Source organism: Rhineura floridana, chromosome 1 (assembly GCF_030035675.1).
Source record: "Rhineura floridana isolate rRhiFlo1 chromosome 1, rRhiFlo1.hap2, whole genome shotgun sequence".
Lineage (NCBI taxonomy): Eukaryota > Metazoa > Chordata > Lepidosauria > Squamata > Rhineuridae > Rhineura > Rhineura floridana.
Genome location: NC_084480.1, coordinates 260,266,564 through 260,284,304, shown reverse-complemented (window position 1 = coordinate 260,284,304; position 17,741 = coordinate 260,266,564). Strand labels below are relative to the sequence as shown.

Below are 17,741 nucleotides of genomic sequence, written 5' to 3'. Positions count from 1 at the left end.
CCCCACTTAGCCATGAAGCTCTCAGTCTAACCATACCTCACAGAGTCATTATGATGATAAATAAAGAGGGGAAGAACTACGTACACAATCTTAAGCTCCTAGGAGGAAAGGCGGGATATAAATGCTATTGTAACAATAACAATAATATTGTCTGGATTGTTAGCATGCATCCAGTTTATCATTGCAACCATGCATAATGAGCTGAGAACCTCCACTGCCTCTTTGGCCTTAGAGGGAAAGGGGATTAGTGGTACCCAGACCCCAATGTTTCAGAAAAGCTCTTTCAGTAGGTTCAAAAGGTTTGAGGTGGGTAGCTTGTGCCCATTGGCCTTAATTTCATGTGCCCACAGAGCGGCACACAGAGAAAGAGGAAAAGGGGGAAATACTGAAAGAGTGAGAATTGCTGTATAATCCTTCAACCTCTGCCCACTTTGGTTCTGGTTCCACTCACCATCTGCTGCATACTGTAATTGACTCATCATGGGCCAATGGTCCCTCATAAGAAAAGATGCCACATCTCTGCTCAAAATATGAAACAACATAGCAAACAAGAAGATGGAATCCTGAAGGACACCCCCAGAGGCCAGTGGCCAAGGAGTCAGGAAACAGTTCCCAAGGACCACCTTCTCAGATCTGTCAGTTAGAACCAGAGCCACCACATATCAGGGCCCCCAAGCCTCAGATTGATTAGGCACCTCAGAAGATTACTATGGATGATGGTACTGAATGTTGCTGAGAGGACAAGGACATGCTTCCTTTGTCCAGTTCCAGTGTAGGTCGTTTACCAAAGCAGTCAGGCCTGATGGGTATTATATTCTCCAGTAAATATTTTTAAATTGTGTACATCCTACCATGTATTTATGTGGGTTGTGTTAGCTTCACAGTCTTTTCAACATTTGCCCTAGTTAAAATCCAGTAATTTTCTTCCATCTCTGTTGGGTACACTACTTAAAACAGAACCTTATCCAGACACTTACATAGTTAGGTATACAGAAAAAGAGATCCTGATCTTCCAGATATACTGTGAAGATTCTTGTGGGTTTCCAGTGATGTTTCACTGTTTGATATGTAATTTTCTTAGAATCAATTTCAAGAATTTAATAGGTTGCTGAGATTTTCCCTTTCTGGTCAACTTTACATAAAATTTCTCAAATGATATCAAATTTCTTACTGGATTCAACTGAAATTTTTTTAGCAAGCACTTTCATTTAGAAAAACGTAAAACAGAAGCAATCTCTGTTGTCAGTTGGGAAAACTTGATTATTAATAGTTATTCCATAAATCAATTAATTTAATTTGAGCTTGACCAATGCTACATTGGACCATCTTTATTGAAAGCTTTAATATATAAAAACTCTACCAAGGAAAGAATAAAAAGGGCTTATTATCTGCCTTAGCCATATCTTTAGGAAACCTATGATAGAAGTTCTAGAATTGCTCTGATTTATGAAGATCACAAAACATATTTCCAAAAGATTTTGAAGAAAAATGGTTTTAGCTTCCTTCATAGATATTGCCTTTCCTGAGATGCCGACTAAATCAAATTTTTACTGTTATTTTTAAGCCTGTGTATCTGTGCTAAATAGTATAGTAGTATCCATCTCACTGTGTCTGTGTTTTTTCTTGTGTGACTGTGTTATAATTTACACCAAGCACTATGTTAGGGTACCCTTTTCAGATATATCAAGTAAAGGGCCGTGCACATTAAGGTTGAAGCAGGAACATGGCAAAGCTCCTGTTGCTTCCATAGCAGTTTCTGAAAGGGGCAGAGGGGGCAAGATCAGTCCTACCCCTGCAAAAACAAGCAAAACAAAACTTTAAGGTGTGTAAAAACCTTAATCCATTTATCTGAAATTCAGCAGGTTTACCCCCTCAGAAAGGGCTACTATATGCCTACAAATGTAATCCAGTTCTGGCTAAAAATAAAAAAGTCATAAGTGTTGGTTGATTTTTCCATTGCAGTCAATGGGGGAAGTCATCTGAGAATATGAATTGAGGTGACCCTCCACCTTGGACCTGAGCTGATGTGTGCTTGCTCCCAGACAAGGCATCTTCCTATCCAATTAGGAAGGTTCTGGAGTTTTTTGTGCACATCCCTAATATGTATGCATTATTATTTATTTATTTATTGAATTTATTGGTAGTTTTTCTTCATAAAACAAACCCAAGCAACGTACAATAAAAAGATTAAAACCAAAATAAAACTAACACAATTAAAAAGGTTAAAAAAAATACATGGATAAGACGGTGGAACAACCCACCCCCTAAAAGAGGTTACAACATCAAAAGCCCTCCAAAAAATTAAGAGCCTGGGAGAAGCGGAATGTTTTTGCCTGGCACCTAAAGATACATAATGATAGCATCAGGCGTGCCTCTCTAGTGAGAAAATTCCATAAGGGGGGTGCACTACTGAGAAGGCCTGCTCTCATGTCACCATCCTCCATACCTCCCTCAGAGGGGCTCACAAAGAACAGCCTCAGATGCTGAACACAGGGTCCAGGTTGTTTCATGTGGGGAGAGGCAGTCCTTGAGCTATTGGGGTCCTGAGCCATATAAGGCTTTTTAGGTCAAAGCCAACACTTTGAATTGAGCCTGGAAACTAATTGGTAACCAAAATTGTGCTAAAATTGATCTTATGTGCTCTAACTGTCTTGCCCCAGTGAGCAATCTGTCTGCTGAATTGTGCACCAGCTTCAGTTTCCGAACTATCTTCACATGCAGTCCCACATATAACACTTCGCAGTAATCAAACCTAGAGTGTACCAGAATGTAGACAACAGAAGTCAGGCTATCTCTGTCCATATAGGGTTATGTTGCTTACCATTTATATGGTGCTTTCAGGTGGATGAAGTCATTCAGATGCATTATCCCACAGATTGACTGAATCTTTGTTTACGAGACATAAGCCCCACTTTTTATACAGCCATGTGATTTTCCACATTCCACCATGTTAAATTAAAAATACCCCCGTGCCATTCTGCTGCTTCACATAAGCTCATTTCAAAACAAAATCTTACAAAACCTAACAACTCTCTATGTTTTCATGATGATACACAAAACACTCAGAATCCAGAGTTCAAAGTCTAAAGAGTAAAAAAAAAAAAAATCCAGACTTTTTGGTCTTTTTTCTGACAGTGGTCTCATAATTTGTTGAAATTGATTAAAAATTAAAAATCAGCCATGTTCCAGAGTACCTATAATCCTATTACTGAATTTGCTCCATACCCTGACCATCATCTTTTGCAGTTAAAAGGTTTTTTTTAAATGCATGGCTGATTTTTAATTAATTTAAGTAAATTAACACTGGAGTCTATGATAAGCGCAGGCATTCTGAGTAAGAACCAACTGTCTGTGTTCTAAAAGTTAGACTAACAGCTATTTGGCTTGGCTAATCAGGTGGCCACATCCATGCCACACATTTTTTCCACTTTAAACATTCATGGCTTCTCCCAAAGAATCCTGGGAAGTGTAGTTTGTGAAGGGTGCTGAGAATTTTTAGGAGACTCCTAACAGAACTCCAGTGGCCAGAGTGGTTTAACAGTCAGCTCCTCTCCCCAGAGAATTCTGGTGATTGTAGCTCTGTGAGAGGAATGGGGCATCTCCTAACAGTTCTCAGCACACTTCACAAATTACACTTCCCAAGATTCTTTGGGGAAAGCCATAGCTGTTTAAAGTGGAATAAATGTCTGGTGTGGATGCAGCCAGGGGCAGCTTTGGTTTAAATTTGGATGGGAGACTACATGTGTCTGCTGTTGTATAAAAAGGTGGGGGAACCTCCCCCCAAAATGATGTTAACCATCTTTTCCTTTTGGAAGGAAAGGGGTATTCCCTCTGCCCTGTGCCTGCCCACCCAATCTCCTCCTCTCCCTTTCCCTCTCCCCTTCACCTTCCTCCCTACCCCTTTTCCTCCTCCTCCCCCAGGTAAGTTTCACCCATCCTAAGCATGATTGCACAGGAGTAGTTCCCATGAACTCAATCAGCATGCAAATAATTGAACATCCCCTTCTTTTCCCTCCTATCCCCTCCCTCCTGCCCCTCCTCCTTGGCATGATACCAAATTCTTCCAGGCTACACAGAAAGTGGATTGGACTGTGAAAGACCAACCCAAATTGTGTTTGCATTTTTACAAATTTGTAGGGCAGTACAGTATCTCATAGAGGAGGTCAGGTCTCCTGATCCCCTGGTGCATTCACAATGGCTGCCCAATTTCCCTGCTTTTTAAAGTTTGATAGAAATATCTGTGGGCTATAGGTACGTTCTTAAACCACACGGTTTTTTTGCCTATTAGTGAATTTTAATTGAACTACATGTGCATAAGATTGCAGCCTTACAGCAATCCTGTAAGATAGGTCAATCCTGTTATCCTCAAATTGCAGGTGTAAGGGAGAAGGGTGAGGTTGAGAAAATATGACTTGCCTAAGGTCACACATAGTTCATAGCAAAAGCGAAATTTGCCCCTAAGACTTGATAGCACACAGTTCACACTCTTAGCCACTACACATACCAGCTCTGTAACAGAACAACTGAATTCTGTGTGAGATCTACTGAAATTATATATTTTGTTTAAAATACTGCAATATTTCAGCTATATTATTTTTGACATACGTTTATCTAGCTCTTTAGCTTTAGAGAAGTCTTGTGTGATAAAGAAAACGCAAAACAAATTTTTCATTAGCAAATATCAAAAAAATTTCAAAAGTACACCATCTCTGTCAATTCAAAGATTGCATCAGTTAACTGAACCTTGTATCTATCTGTAGATTTAAAGGCTACGTACTTATGCCTATGTCACATCACACACAATGTTTAAGCATATGGAATGTACACATCTTTGAGTATTAGCAGCTCATCTAGAAAATAAATTCTGTGTGGAGTTCCATAAGATCTCATTCTGAGGTAACTGCAAAACATCACTGAAAAGCAGGGAAATATTTTCAGTGAAGCAGCCTAAAAGAAAAGAAAATTTCTAAAAATTGTTGTTTTTTAAAAAGCGTACTCTTTACAGTATGAAAATTTACAAAATTCATTGTAATACTGTGGAAAGTTTTAAAAGGCAATCTAGAAACCTTTTTAGGACAAAGGACTTACTCTAATCTTAAATACATTTAAGAACATAAGAAGAACACTGCTGAATTAGATCAAAGACTCATCTTTTTTGCATGCTAACTAAATCTGAGGCAGGTCAAGTCAAAGGGGAGATTTTTGTACGTTTTTGAAGCAAATGAAAAAAATCTTAAATTGTTCCCTCGACATGGTATTAAGTACACGATTGATGCTTATGTGCTTGGCTTTAGTTTACTAAATAGCAGTTACAGTGATGGGGACCATGGTGTGGGGGAAGACTGAACCCTTTGTCCCCACTGTAATACTAGTCTGGATCAGTCCTCTCTGTAGTTGCTGTTTGCCTAAGAGGAAAACTGTAATTAGCCCCAGTAGTTCTGTTTTGTTGGTAATAGTGTTTAGGTGTCACTGATGAAACAAACTCCAACAACAGATTTATCAGGTGTTTACAAGTGTCCAAACTGTTGCTTTTACTGATTTTATCTAGTCAGAACTAAGTAGTATGAAGAAGAATCTTGAAGAAGAATCTTAAAACAGCTTTGTCTAGGTGTATTATGTAAAACTGCAGATGATATTTTGTTGCTCAGAGCCATATAGCTTTATAAGGTTGCTACTTTCCTCTGAGAAGGCCCTTATGCCTTTAAACTGCTGCAGAACAGGCAGAATTCAAGTTACAACTCTTCCTGGCATTGACAGAGCAGTGCCTGTTGAATTTCTACCTGTCATTCAGTTGATAACCTCTGCCAGAAGTGACACGCCACTATTTACTTTGAACACCTTTGAACGCAATAGAAAGGACTAGAAACACCATAAAGACCTAACCTAAGGCCCAAATAAAAAAAAATCCTAGCAAGTATACTAAGGAACAAACCAACTAAGAACACTTAGTTGGAATAATTTGCACTGAAACTCAGTAAACATGTTTATTGAGTAGACATGTTTCTAAGTAAACATGTTTAGGATTGTGCTGTAAGTATGCTTAGGATTGGGGCTGTAATACAAATTCCCTTTATGGGCTAAAGCTACAAGGGTAATTATTAACACTGGCATCATCTGAAACTGATTGGAGTTTCTCTTCTGAAATGAGATGCAGCCATTTTTGAGAAGGTAATGGGAATTTGGAAGCAAAGGAGAACAGGCTCAAGAAAATCTGCTTAATCCTCCCTCTCTCTTCTGAAAGCTCTGTTGCCTAACTTTATACTTATATAATTATGCCATCCCCTCTTCCTCTTAGTCGTCTTCTCCATCTGGAATTTTCTCCATCTGTGAAAGCACGACCCTGTAGTAGTCCTTTGGTGTTCCCTGCCAATTGTGAAAAGGTTTTGTTAGGGGAAGGTCCTTCTCCTAGGGCCTGTCGGCTACCACCTCGTGTAGCTTGGTGTACTATAGACTGGAATCAGTTGTGCCTGCTGCACCCCATAGGCTCTGGTGGCTTTGGTTCTGTCTACAAGGCTACTTACTGTGGAGCTACAGTGGCTGTAAAGCAGGTAAAGAAGTGCAGTAAGAACCGTTTGGCATCACGGCAGAGCTTCTGGGCAGAACTAAATGTGGCATGCCTTGACCATAACAATGTGGTACGTGTTGTAGCTGCTAGCACAGCTGCCCCTGCCAATCAGGATAGTTTGGGTACCATAATAATGGAATATGTAGGTAATAGCACTCTGCACCATATTATCTATGGCACTGGCAGTATGACAGCAAAAAGGAAAGATGATGAGCTGAGTATAGCTCGGTGTCTGGGCTACTCCTGTAACATTGTGGCAGGCTTAGCATTTCTCCATTCACAGTTGATTGTTCATCTGGATTTAAAACCTGCCAACATATTCATCACCGAACAAAACATTTGCAAGATTGGAGACTTTGGATGTTCTCGAAAGCTAGAGGATGCTGCATCAGGCCTACAACTTTGTCAGCAAGGGGGAACATACACCCACCGTGCTCCTGAACTCCTTAAAGGTGAGAGAGTCACCCCCAAGGCAGACATCTACTCTTTTGCCATCACCCTCTGGCAAATGGTTACACAGCAAGAGCCTTATTTGGGTGAGCGCCAGTATGTACTCTACTCTGTGGTAGCTTATAATCTGCGCCCTTCTCTGACTGCACCTGTGTTTAGAGAATCAGCCACTGGCCAAAGTCTTGAGACAATAATTGGAAACTGCTGGAGAGCTGATGTAGCAGAACGTCCTAGTGCAGAACAACTTCTTCACAATGTTCAGTCCCTGTTTCTAATAGTATAAAAAGTTCTTGCCTTGGCCTCCTTCATTTTTATTGCTGACCATCTTTTCTTGCTAAACTAGTGTATCTTATATCTCTGATCCTTCTCAGCAGACAAAAGAAGCTTCAAAAAATGTTGCTGGTGGTCAGATCTATAAATAAAGTTCATTACAGAAAATTAGTAGTAGGTTTGATAGTATTCTATTTAGGACAATGCTATTAGCGGAATTCAGTTTCTTATTTTGTCTACTTTATTTTCTTAAAGAATTTATATAGGTTGGAGAGTCACATGTTTACAAATGCTCAAGATGCAAGATTGGGCTGCTATCCTAAGTACACGTAGGTGGGCGTTGGGTCCACTGAAGATAAAAATGCATACCCTTAAAAATGTATGGAACAACTGTCATACTGCCATGTCAGTCAGGTGTCAAACTAGTAATGTACAAACTGTGTGTTCTTTCCTCATCTTTGAAAATGGTTGTGTATATGCATGAATTGAGCTACAAATTAATTTGTCTAATTTCTATACCTCAGATGTTTTCTGAGCTACAGTGAGTGACATGATTTCAATGGTTGGAAGAGGCTCACAAACACAGTATGGATATGTGTTATTTTGGGGAACTGATAAGAAAATTGTATAATAGATTAGATTATTATTTTAATTTTGTCTCCAGTTCAAACACCATGCAGTTGTCCATCAGCAGAAGGTACGTTTTATGATGGGACTTGCTTAGATATTGATTGCATAAGCCCTGACAAAATAGAGACCAATCCTTGATAGGCAAAGACAACTGCTGTTCACAGCAGTCACTTACAGGTTTAAATGTATGAATATGTTTTAAGTTTAACTAGTGATTGCTTTTTTAGTGTGTTCAGACAGAAAACAGAACAGGGCTGCTGCACCTTTAATATTTGTGTTGAAGGAATTTCAGCAGGTGTAGGTTGGCCACCCTCTAATGAATAATCAAGAACTATTCTCCTGGGTTCTTCTTGTTTGGAAGGAATGAGTAGTTCAGATTGTTTCTATGTTTTCTGCCCCCATGTGAATTACAAATGTTTTGAAAATGATAAAATCTTTTTCGCTGTGTTTGCAAAAATTGATGGATTGTGATCCTAATCCTGGGTGCAATGAGGGAGTAAGCACTACTGAAGTGGCTGAATTTACTTAAAGGAAAATGTGTATAGGATTACTCTCTAATCCTAAACACATTTGGGAACTAAATCCCACTTATTTTAGTGGAGCTTACTTCTGATTAGACATGCACAGAACTAGACTGGGTATAACACAACTATTGTTTATAACATTTCTAATGATAAACCAGACATCCAACTTTTCAATGTATTTAAACATAAGAGTTTGGAAACCTTCAAACTAAATTGAAGATTTTGCCTACTGGTATTATGCTGTAGCTCATTCTGCTTCATGCTTCTGACTGGAAAGTTCAGATGATAAACTGAAATTACCAGGGGTAATTCTGACCTTGACCTACTTAATTTACATTTTGCTGACCACAGCTTGCATTCATACAGGATTGTATATGTTGTACAAGCAAAGTTCTGTTCATGCCACAGGACTTCCTTTTCCTCTCCTCTCCCTTGCAGTCCCCATACATTCCCCAAACCTGCTTCAGATGGTCCCCCAACTCTCTGGAACAGACTTTGAGGTTGCATGGGAGACTCGGGGTGGGGTGAGGGTGGGGAGGAAGGGGATGTTGTAACAACAATGTTGGATACAACTCATTGTTTACAATGTAAATAATTTGGGAAACTAAGGATACACAAAACATTTAACTGTTAATAGTGATACTACAGAAAAGTTTCCCTATGTATTCCTAGTGATGTACATTTGATGTGTGAAGGGTGACATGCCCCATGGGTAGTAGTGAAATAGGAGACGAAGATAGTGATAGTTTTCTAGCTGAAAGATGTGATGAAATCCTTGCTATTCTGTTGGGACACCATCTCTGATAACCTGAAAATAAGGATAATGGTTGATTTGATTTGATTTCTTTTTAAATGTAAACGTTACATGAGTGGTTACTACAGATATGTTCTGGAAAAATACTTTCCCCTGTGGCCACATTGTTCATCCCCTTATTTTTTTATTATAGAAAAATACTAAATGAGTTAAATCATATATAGTTCAGCAAAACAGAAGAGACTGTTTTGATATTATGCCCTTATTTCCAAGTACACTTCATTATTATCTTTCAAACTAGTTTCTCTTACTCAAAGTTCCGTTATTGTATTGTTGTATTTTACCCTGTACCTTGCTGTTCCAAAACATATGGTTATTAAGTTTTGTGCCACATAGTTCATTGTTCTTCCCGTAATGTTTTTTAAACTTATTACCTAGTTTTTAAAAAAATCTTTGCCATTGAGGCTGAGTTTATATTTAACAACATTCAAGCCTTGGTTGCACATCACATTTTCTTTTAAACACACACACACACATACAAAATTCAAGTTTGTTTTGTGTAAAGAAATTTGAGTTAAAGTTTGTTATAAACAAAATAATTGAAGCTACTTCTGAAAACAATTTTCCCACCACCCCAATGTTTTATTCACAGTTCAGAGAGTTCTTTGAGGTTTCTGTGGGGGAAAACATCTTTCTCTTTTCCACCAGAATTTCAAATTGCATTAGATGCTCCTTCAACACTTTTAAGAGGGGTGTGCTTGTAGAGGGGGTAATCATACTGATTTCTGTATTATGGCTATGGCAGTATTTCTTGAAATGAACAGACTGTGGCTTAAGTTACATAAGCTTGTAGGTGGACTGTTCTAGGAACACAGCTGGGAGCAACTGCAATGCCCATTCTCACATAATGAAGAGCTTGTTTCCAGCAGAATCAAGTTTTGCTAAGTTTGATTTAAGATATAAGGAACTTTAAAATAGCATTCCCAATTGTACCTATTTAAACAATAATCCAAAATAAACAGAATATTTGTAAAAACAGAACAGCTGCTGGTGCTTACTGACTTGCGCTTAAAACACATATTATTTTAGTCTTTGGCCGACAGAATACCACTTTCCTACTATATCTAAAACTTTTGCCACTATATTTTACTGTGCCACTAAATACAGAAATTCTGAGACAGGTAATACTTGGTAACTGGATGTGCATCATACACTACAGAATACAGAAGTGTTCTTAAGACACTGAACTTCTTACATGTGAAAGTGTGCACTCTTCAGCTTGGACCTGCTTGTATTTGCATGGATGAAATAGCATGAAGCAGTATCTTGATGATATATCTGCAGGATACCCTCTCCTGCCGAGCATAGTGATCGGTTGGGTATATAAGGAATGAGATTCTTTCAGGTATCCTGGTCCCAGCCAAAGCTGGTACAGGGTGGTCTAACATTTTGCAGTTTCTTGGAGCAGTTAGTAAGTCCACTGTGGCTGTGTGAGTAAAACAGTATTTTAAAATGCTTCCAAGAAACAACTGTGTGTCATAAACACATAGCCCCTTTCTGAGAAATTGACCACAGAAAAAGATGATTTCCTCTACAGGCAATCTTCAGACCACCTTATAATACATTGGGTGGTATCCAATGCTAGTCCCACTCAGAGTAGACACATTGAAGTTAATGGACATGACCAACTTAGGTCCATTAATTTCAGTGAATCTATTTTGAATGTCTTAGCTGGATACAGTCCATTATTTCTATTTTAGTACAACCACATGGACTTTTAGGGTGTATTTTAATACATTATTATATGTATGAAAAACAGTCATGGGACAGAAATAGGCTGATTAGTCCATCCCTAACTGACTCTTTAATGTACTATTTATAAAGAAGTATTTTGTGTGCCAGAATACTTGGGTTGCTACCTATCATTCTTTCATTAGACTTTTAGGTGTAAATATACAAAAACAGATACTGTAAATCTGTTATTTCTGACATCATCCAATTTTTGCCTTTTGTCAATTCTGTTGCATCTTATAGCACTGGGGTCATTTTTAAATACCTGTGTTGGTGTGCAGTATCATTTTATAGCTGGAGATAGGCTGGTGCAGCAGTTGGGCATGTCTTTTCTGATAAACTTATTTTTGTTTCAGGTTTTTTAAAAAGAATATAACGCAACTCTGATCTGAAGTCCACATATTCACTTAGTACACTTCCTTGTTATCCTTTACAAGAGGTACTGGATCGGGTATACTTGGTTCCTAAGAGAGTCAATTGTCAAGAAAGAGTTCATCCTGTTTCCCATAATTGGAACTCCCTAGCATTTCCTTAGCTGTGAAGATAGGAATTTTCTATCTACAATGGAAAAGTAAGAAGTGAATGAGTATGGATGACAATTCCCTTCTGTGAAGGAAGAAGGGATACAAAACAAGTGCTGCAGAATCCTAATCAATGTATTGTGATAAAAGCTTTCATGGACTAGAATCCATCAGATGCATCAAGTGTTATCCGTTAACAGATAACAGTTATAGTAGGGAAAATGTATTTGGGGAGGCCAAGAAGGTTGTGGACTGTCTGCAAGAGGTCTGTAACATTTCTATGGAATGTTCAGAAATGTTAGTACATAAGCACAATGTTAGTACATATTCACAATAGTAGGAATTGCTGCACAATGATTTTTAGCTTTGCTGTGCTTTTTTTACACCTGTAGTGAGAGAGATCCTTTGTTTTGTTTAAAACCTAAATCATATGTGGGAAATACCTCACCCACAAGCTTTTATTGCCAAGTATCCCAAAACTACGACCTATGATATTTAAACTTCTCCCCCATAATCTTTCTGATGCTTTTTACTCATATTGGCTTCAGCCTCTTACCCAGCCTCTTCTTTAATGAAAAAAGTAGGAGAATGAGGAAATGGAATAAGCATATCAGTTTCAATTTATCTACAACCTTTGCTTTTTAAAACTTGTCTTAAGGCAAAACCGTTTATGGAAGAGAAAAACAAATACATGCTGGGAAAAACAGAAGGGAGTAGCAAAAGAGGAAGGCCAAACAAGAGATGGATTGATTCCATAAAGGAAGCCACAGACCTGAACTTACAAGATCTGAGCAGGGTGGTTCATGACAGATGCTCTTGGAGGTCGCTGATTCATAGGGTCGCCATAAGTCGTAATCGACTTGAAGGCACATAACAACAAAACATGTAACAGTATATTATAACATGAACTAAAATTATTTAAATTTGCAGCCACTGCCTACTAATCTGTGCAATGTGTGAATTAATCAACTAAAACACAGCACAATTCTACACTTGTTAACTTGGAAGCAAATGTCACTAAGTTCAGTGGGGCATACTCCTAGCTAAGTGAACATAGGATTGAAGCCTAAGTGTTTAATAGGTGATTGAGGGCTAATTTTCATTTGTTTGTGTTATTTTCATTTCCTTACTGAGTAATTCGGTAATGACCAACACAACATTTGTAAGCTTCTTTACATAATACTTCGTGTTAACTAATATTATTTCAACTCAAATTAACATTAAAATATTTGTGTATAAACTGGATTGATCTTCCCAACAAAAATAGTTTAAATGCTTTTTTGTTTTAAAAAAAAGATCAATGAAACAGTTCTGCAACGTCAAGAATTTATCAGTAAATTGGATAATTATTTCTATAAAAGTATGAATAAAAAAATCCATCTGTGGCAATACATGTAAAGAGCTAATATTTCATGAGCAAATGTCAAACTTTTGGAAACTGGGAAAAAAGGTTTTCTTGCAAACGACAAGTGTATTATGTGATAATTCATTGTCAGACAGCTACAAATGTCTCCAAAGCAAGACCCTGTGCATATGAGACTTTACTATGCATGCAAGTTGCAGGTCAATATCAAGGCATGTGGAAAGTTGTAACGCCCATGGGAATTTACACTTACCTTTTCTTTTCAACCCAACATTTAGCATCATTTGCAGGGAAGACAAATGCCTCTCCTTTTTAAAAAGAGGATTTGATAGTATGATACTACTTATTAGCATCTTGCCAAATCGTCCTGTGGCTGTTATGGGGGTTGTTGTGTTTTGTTTAATGGTATGTTTGTTTTTAACAGTGATGAAGGTCACTTGGAGACCTTTGGGTAACAAGGTCTCTAATCTAATTAATAGTCATCATCATTAAAAAAACTGGCCAATAAATTTTATTTTCAATTTTGCTATCTCAAATGCAACAACAAAGTTGCCAACTAACACCAGTACTTCAGTGGCTATTTCTGTGTTTTTTCTCCTAAAAAGTCATCTAATTACCAAATATATTAACATATTACCTTCCTTCTAAAAGCAATAACCTAGGGCTATCCTCCCCTTCTCTGCTTTGGATTGTAAGCTGTTTTGTCAGGTCATCTCCCTTTATAAAACTCTACAATATGTCCTACTACATTGATGGTATGATGCAAATAATAGACCTATTAATTATTAAATTATCAGGGAAGGAACTATGACAGGCCTAATAAAAATAAATGTACTCCCCTCAAGTCAATTCCGACTTATGGTGACCCTATGAATAGGGTTTTCATGGTAAGCGGTATTCAGAGGTGGTTTTACCATTGCCTTCCTCTGAGGCTGAGAGGCAGTGACTGGCCCAAGGTCACTCAGTGAGCTTCATGGCTATGTGGGGATTCGAACCCTGGTCTCCCAGGTCGTATTTAAATGACACACGCAATACATTTATGTTATATTGTGGTGTTATGTTGGTCACAAGAACTGCTGCCATGTCCAAAAAATTTCAAGTTAACATTTCATCACATTTTCTTAATGCTAACGAACTCAAGAGAATAAAATGAAAACTTACAGATTTTTATTTTTGTGTGCGTGCACATATTTTAGGAGCAACATAACACACTCAACCAACAAACTTATTCTAAACACATCTGATTTTCTTCTTAACATAACATTTATCCTCATTCTCCCAAATAGGAAAGCAACGCTATTAAAACAATGAAGGGTCATTACCCTGTTGTCTATTTTGTTGGAGAGGTCTGTAACTGAAGATTAGGAAAAAAATAGAAATTGAGTCATCTTGCATCCCATGCTTCTGGTTGTTTTACTCACATGTAAAATACCATTTTGAAAAACTGTTGCCAGATAATGAAACTTTAGAAAATTATGTTTAAAATGATGTAGAACATGTTAACTCTCTATCCCTAACCTGATAACTGAAGCAAAGAATAAAATCCCATATTCCAGCAATGTAAACAGTGTCTATTTTGTATCTTGTATTCTTGCAGGCATTCTGGCATTTGTTTAAAATAATTTCAAACCCAAACTGATGACCAAACTGTTCCAGGATGACTTCTTGCCATATCCCCACCCCCCAGTAATTTAGACTGAAATCCTAACCCTACTACCTGAGAGTAAGCCCCATTGAATTCAGTAGGACTTACTTCTGAGTAGATATGGCTGGGATTGTACTGTTGGTGGGATGTATTGTTCTGCAAAACAGTAAAGAGGATTTTTACCATCCATCAAGTGTAGAATTATAATAAAGTGATCATCTGACTAGGCTGTATTTGACGACAATATGATTAAATAGTAGGTGCAGACTGAGATAATACAACATAATGCAAATAATTAAAGTTGCTTAAAAACAGGCTTGTCATTAATTAGGCTGCAATTCAACATACACTTACCTAGCAGTAAGCCCCATTGAACCCAATGGAGCTTACATCTGAGTAGACATGTACTGGATTGCAGCCTTAGTTGAGGACGGATACATGTACAAGGGTTAAGTTATTCTAAAGAAATTACAATCTAATCGCAAACTGAGTGTGAATGTGAGGAAGAGAAGAGCAAAGAAGATTGGCAGATCTTGTAACAGTAGGAATGGTGCAAACATAGGGGTTGATGTAATTTAGCCTGTCCTAGTTCTACATGTTCAGAACTTTAGTGCTGTTGGCTCTTTCCCTTCCTCGTTGTTGTTAAGTCTCCTTCCACACAGTCTCAAGGCAATATACAGAATACAAGAAAAACAGCTAAAAACAGTTTAATCCAATACAGAAAATACCAGCAGAAAAAGCAATACTAAGTAGACACCCTTGGCAGAGACCTACTCATCCAGGTGGGAAGGCTTGTTGGAACACACGTCTTCGTTTCTTTCTGGAAAGTACAGATAGTGGGCTAAAACATACAGCAGTGACATGTTTAAATGTTTATATTATTGTCATAAAATGCATAATTCTGTCACAAATAAGACTATCATGAGTACACAACAAAGCAAGTACAGCAGTGTAATATTCAAACCAATGATAGGATACACTGAAGAACTGACTAGGGATCAGAAATTTTAGAGTATGACAAAGAAACAAGTTTGAAGAATAAAAATATAGGCAAGAGTATTTTTCACCAAGTCTACCTGAGAAAAGGTGGGGGAGAGCGAGAGATCCGTTACAGGACTTCAGAGTAATTCATACCATCAACTACTTCATAATAGTCCTCCATAAGAAGTATACACTAAACACATAATTGTCTCTCCCAGGCTTCTTTTGTTTAGAAATAGTAGCAGGGAGGACAGCACTCTTGAACGGGGCTGCAATTTGCAGCAAGAGAGCTGCAGCACAACCCAACTCAGGGGAAGCCAGCCTAAATGGTACTGGCAGAAGAGAAGCTGACATAAAGTTCTGTCACATCCAATTGCCATTCAGAAGCTTCTGGGATGGCTGAACATCAACTCAGCTGTCAGAGCTGTGTACAGGGACCAGAAAGTAAAAGCCTGCATTCCCAAATACCCCTATGGGGTAGTAAGCTCCAGAAAATGCAAGAGCACATATCTTGGAGACGACAGAGGAGTGTGCTGCAAGAACTTGATTGACCACAAGTTTCACCGGATTCAGCAAGCTCTTTTGGGGTGGGGCTGGCTGGTGAGCCTGGGCCCAATCTGTGAGGAGTGGGCACTCTCCATTAACCTCTATTGTATTTATTTTCTTAGACTGTCATTTTTCCTGGTGTAGCTTTTGCCTAAATTGGGACCTGCAGGAGCACTCTGAACCAGTTGGATGTGGCCTAAGTCTCCCTCACCTTGGCCACACCCCTGATATGCCCCAGAATGCCCTTTTCAGGATTTACTCCAGCCTTGGCTGAGCCAGGTTAGGCTGGCTGAGGAACTTATGCTGGCCTAGCCCAGTTGGGTGTTAGAACATATTAAACCAGAACTGTCACTAGAAGCTAAAATGATGAAACTGAGGTTATCATACTTTGGACACATCATGAGAAGCCATGATTCGCTACAAAAGACAATAATGCTGGGAAAAACAGAAGGGAACAGAAAAAGAGGAAGGCCAAACAAGAGATGGATTGATTCCATAAAGGAAGCCACAGACCTGAACTTACAAGATTTGAACAGGGTGGTTCACGACAGATGCTCTTGGAGGTTACTGATTCATAGGGTCGCCATAAGTCGTAATCAACTTGAAGGCACATAACAACAACAACAAAGCCCAGCTCAGCTAGAACCTAACCAGCTCGGCCAGAGATCTGCCCCATCCAGCTCCCCTCAGCCCAGTGTAAATGCGAGTTGGCCTTCACCCTTAATCCTTTTATATGTTTTTGCTTTGCACATCGCTCAGAGTGGCTGGGAAACCAGCCAGATGGGCGACTAATAAATCAAATAAATAAATAAATAAAATCCTTTCTCCTCCCACCATTTTGCCATCAAAAATAGCCTGCTGCTATTTGCACCCAAAGGTGCATAGTTGCTCAGAAATGAGTTCCACTGAGTTCAAAACGGTTTATTTCCAAGTAAACTGAAGTCTTAACACTACAATCTTAACCATTATGCTGTTGGTTCCATCGCTCTACGACCGATCGGTCAGCTCAGAATAATTCTGAAGCAAAACCTTAATCTCTGCTCATTTGAGGGAGTTAAACTAATGCTCAAGACAGCCCTTAGTTAAGAATAAGAATTTAGCGGGGCTTCCTCCCCCTAATTCCAGCAATCTGATTACTGGGGCCAGGGGGCCTGTTGGAGTTACTCGCTGCTGAAATGAAGACAGCCTTGGCCTAAAAAAAAATTGGTTCCTGGGCCAAATTCTAACTCCATAGCCTAGACCAGGCCTGGAATCCTAGATAAACCCCTACAGGAGAACAAGACAGCTTGTGAGAGGCGTGGAGAATATGTTTACTCCTAAATAGGGGATCTTATTCCGGGTCAATATCGGAAAGCGCACAATTCAAAGGGAAGGGTAGAGGTCGTTCCCTCGGAGCCAGAATTGGAGAAAGGTGAAAAGAGATACGTCAGAGAGGCCCCACACTTTCCTGTACGGATAGCAATGACACTCGGCTATCGCCAAAAAACAAGGCATATCACGCCCGTCACGACTCCTATTCCCTACTCTCATATTCTGCTTTAAGGAACTACTTCCGCCACTGAGGAACTTCACAAGCCCGCCCCATAATCTCAGCTTTCGTCCTCATTGCCTTCCCCACTCACCGCCGGAATCAGTTCCGGAGTGCGGGGGGGAAACGGGAGGGGTGTGTCCCTTGCTGAGTCTATATAAGCGAGCAACATC

At 38.9% G+C, this 17,741-nt stretch overlaps 1 protein-coding gene across 1 annotated transcript; it reads left to right on the top strand.

Moving 5' to 3' along the window:
• Positions 1–6,159: 6,159 nt before the first annotated feature.
• Positions 6,160–7,456, top strand: MOS (MOS proto-oncogene, serine/threonine kinase). The gene has a single exon (XM_061599191.1). It carries the CDS (start codon positions 6,273–6,275, stop codon positions 7,296–7,298), a length of 1,026 nt encoding a protein of 341 aa, XP_061455175.1. The 5' UTR covers positions 6,160–6,272; the 3' UTR covers positions 7,299–7,456.
• The last annotated feature ends 10,285 nt before the right edge of the window (positions 7,457–17,741 follow it).